Source organism: Propithecus coquereli, unplaced genomic scaffold (assembly GCF_000956105.1).
Source record: "Propithecus coquereli isolate 6110/MARCELLA unplaced genomic scaffold, Pcoq_1.0 Scaffold18, whole genome shotgun sequence".
In the NCBI taxonomy this organism is placed as follows: domain Eukaryota; kingdom Metazoa; phylum Chordata; class Mammalia; order Primates; family Indriidae; genus Propithecus; species Propithecus coquereli.
In genome coordinates this window covers 6,601,090-6,604,369 of record NW_012142745.1, presented here as the reverse complement: position 1 = coordinate 6,604,369, position 3,280 = coordinate 6,601,090, and the positions used below count along the sequence as shown (strand labels likewise).

Sequence of the window (3,280 nt, the reverse complement as noted above, 5' to 3'; positions counted from 1 at the left end):
AATTAAGCTGGATTAAAGCTCAATAAAGACAAGTCAGGCAACTTTCCACCTCTATTGCCTCTTAACTTTATATTATTAGCATTTATTTATAAATTCTCACTGGCAGCTTCCTCTCCATTGTCCCCGCTGGTGGGTGCTGGAGACAGGCCTCCTTCAGAAGCTCCCAGGACTGGTCTGCAGAGCAGCCACTGTAGCCTCCGGGATATGGCAGTGCCATCCCTGCTCTGGACTGGTTCAATGACAGGACTCACCAGCCTCTCCTGCACAGAGTCGAACACCCCGCAAAGACTTCCCCAGGGCTCCTTTTCTCCCGTTCTTTCTTGGGAAATTTCTAGAGGCCACAGATGTACTGGGTGGTCTTAGTCTCTCTACAAGATGTGACCAAGGCCCCTTCCCAGCAGGGAGGAGACCGCAGAGGTCTTCTGGAGAGAGCGCTCCATGCTGGGGATCTTCCAAAGGTGGCCGGGTTGGGACTTCCTCCTGCAAATGGAGAGCCTGGGAGGTTTGGACACACCTTCCGGGAGCCAGCACAGGGCAGAAGGCCTGAAAGTCCCTCTTTTCCTCTCCTCTCCCCTTACGGCTCTACGTCTCATCTTGTGGAGTCTACCTCTCCCACTATTCTACAGAGAAATGAGAGGACACAAAAGCCATTTACTTTTTGCTGAATGAAGAGTTATTGAAAGAACTAAAATTCACATTGGAAATAAACATAAGTGAGGCAATATACTAACACAGTAATGAATAGGTACATTAAAAAACCCAGAAGAAAACAAAGAAAAATTGAAAGGGAAAACAAAACAAAGATATAAATGACATAACAAGTAGAAAGACATCATTAGAGAAAATAGCTCTTATTTACACATAGTATATTTCGGTGGGAGACATTCTACTTGGTATACTACCTACTGCAAGATGTTATGTCTAGTCCTTTCTGAGAAAAGAAAATTGTGAATGAAACTGAGGAGAGAGACAAGAAATGCAGAACCATTGTAATTGGACCATCCCAGACTCACTGGACAAGAAAGAAGCACTCTACATTAGCTGCAAAATGTCCCAAATAGCATGTGTACTCACGCCTGTGTGGATGGATAGAATGAAACTCACATGCCAAGCGATGGGCCCCATATGGCAATCTGCTATAGTGCCTCCCCAAGATGCTACATCGGTAAATATGGTCCCTGCCTCCTACTTCACATTTTTCCAGTGCAGTCTTTAGCAACCGTGACTTGGTTACTAGTTCTATGGCCATAGGTCTTCTGGAGAGAAAGCAAGTGCTCCTCCAAACCTACCTACAGTTTAAGACTCTCCTTATTGCTGTAAAGAAAATCTCACTGCAGAATAAGAAACAGCGAGAAGCTCGCCTACAGAAATCTTAGGATCTTCTCCCTTCACCCTCAAATGCAAACGTCCTTGGCTGAATAGAAGAGCTCTCTGTTGAAAAGGACCAGTGAGATTTAAAAGGCTTTCCTGACCCATCTCTGCCACCCCCCATTCCTACCCAGTGTGGTTCAGGAAAAGATCTCCACCCGAGCAACTGTGGAATCCGATTACTAAAGACAATAATAAGTTATAACCAAGTGGTAAAAAAAAAAAAAACAGACAACTGAAAGCAAAACTTTCTATATAAACAGCAAAGGGCTATAATATTTCATTGCAAAGCTCCAAGTGATGTTTTATAAAATTGATAACTATAGGTTTGTAACTTTCTGATTTGTGTATTGTATCTAGTATTTTAATTAGTTGCCATGAATACTTAAATGTATTTTAGAGATTTTTGAAAACACTTGTTATACAACACATTTAGTTAAATGTTATTTTACTTAAATGTATTTAATCATATTTTCTAACACCTTTAATGATTCTTCAAATAAAGATGTCCGAATTTAGTATTTTTGTTTTTTTAGCGCTGCTTTACATTTATGGACCGAGGATTTGTGTTTAAGATGGTTAACAATTACATCAGCATGTTCTCCTCCGGTGAGCGCAAGGTAAGAGCCATGTACAGGAGGGATTATTTTCTAAACTATGACATTATAAAATAATAAACTAGCCTCTGTATACATCTGCCTGAAACATTAACCTGTCCATTCTCTGTATCAGAAAATGATTTCTACACTAAAAGGAGGCAGCCTTTTAATGGTTCGTCTGCCGAATAACTCTCCCAAGTCCGTCCTTAATAGGGACCAAGGAGAGTGGAATGAAAGTGTTCACATTTCATTTCTGTGTCTGGTGTGTGGCTAATGGCTCTTTTCAGCTGCAATCACTGTAGTCTGGTTGTCCCTGGACTGTCTTGGTTTCAGCACTGAAAGTTCCACTTCCCTGGAAATCTTTAAGTCCTAGGAAAAACGGGACAATTGATCACCCTACCCAAATAGCGGTATGTGTCAGGGAGACGGAGAGAGAACTCTATCTGGTCCTCAAAGGGTGGCTCTTAGACCAACCAGGTAGCATCACCTGGGAACTGAACTGCCACCAGGGAGGCCCAAAAATCTGAACAGGACTCTCATGTGATTCTCATGCGCTCTCAAGTTTGAGAACCACAGAACTATGGTATGGCTTATACCGGAGGGAACTCAGACTGGAAACGGGCCAGATCATGATCGTTGTATCCGTGAAGGTTCTTGGAGTTGCAAGAAACAGAAACTGACTCCAATTTGAGCAAAAGGAAATTTATTGAAAGGCTATTGGGAGTAAATAGCATGGATGAAACAGCTGGAGAACAAGGCTTTTAAAAGAGCAGGGGCCAAGCACTTTCAGAGCACAGGAATACAGTCATGTGTCACTTAATGACGGGGACATGTTCTGAGAAATGCACCATTAGGCGATTTCATCCTTGTACAAACATCCTAAGTGTACTTATGCAAACCTAGACGTATAGCCTACTCCATTATATACCTTCTTTGTAATCTTATGGGAACACCATTTTATATATGGTCCATCATTAACTGAAATTTGGTTATGCAGGGCCTGGCCGTAATCACAAATGAGGGGCCATGTGGCCAGGGTGCTGCTGCTGCTGCTTAAATGAATCATCTGGAACCATTTTCTCCCTCTTAACACTCGGCTGTAGATTTGCATTCCATAAAGGAAGTGTGTGATCAACCTGCTTTGGATAGTACACCTGCCTCTTAAGGAGGGAAGACAGGGCACCTGGATTAATAGTTCTCTGTTAGCTTTTTCCTACTGGGAAGGAGATAAGTCACCAAGGGGAAAATAGGTATTGGGAAAGCCAACAATGCAGAGAGGCCAAAAATAAATAATGATATTCTGACAGCCTCTC

General features: G+C 42.4%; 1 protein-coding gene across 1 annotated transcript in view; it reads left to right on the top strand.

Annotated features, from left to right (window-relative positions):
- DOCK10 (dedicator of cytokinesis 10) overlaps positions 1–3,280 on the top strand; it is a 347,252-nt gene that overhangs the window by 275,705 nt on the left and 68,267 nt on the right. Inside the window, 1 exon segment of the mRNA XM_012642470.1 lies at positions 1,905–1,988. Coding sequence (XP_012497924.1) covers positions 1,905–1,988 — 84 coding nt within the window.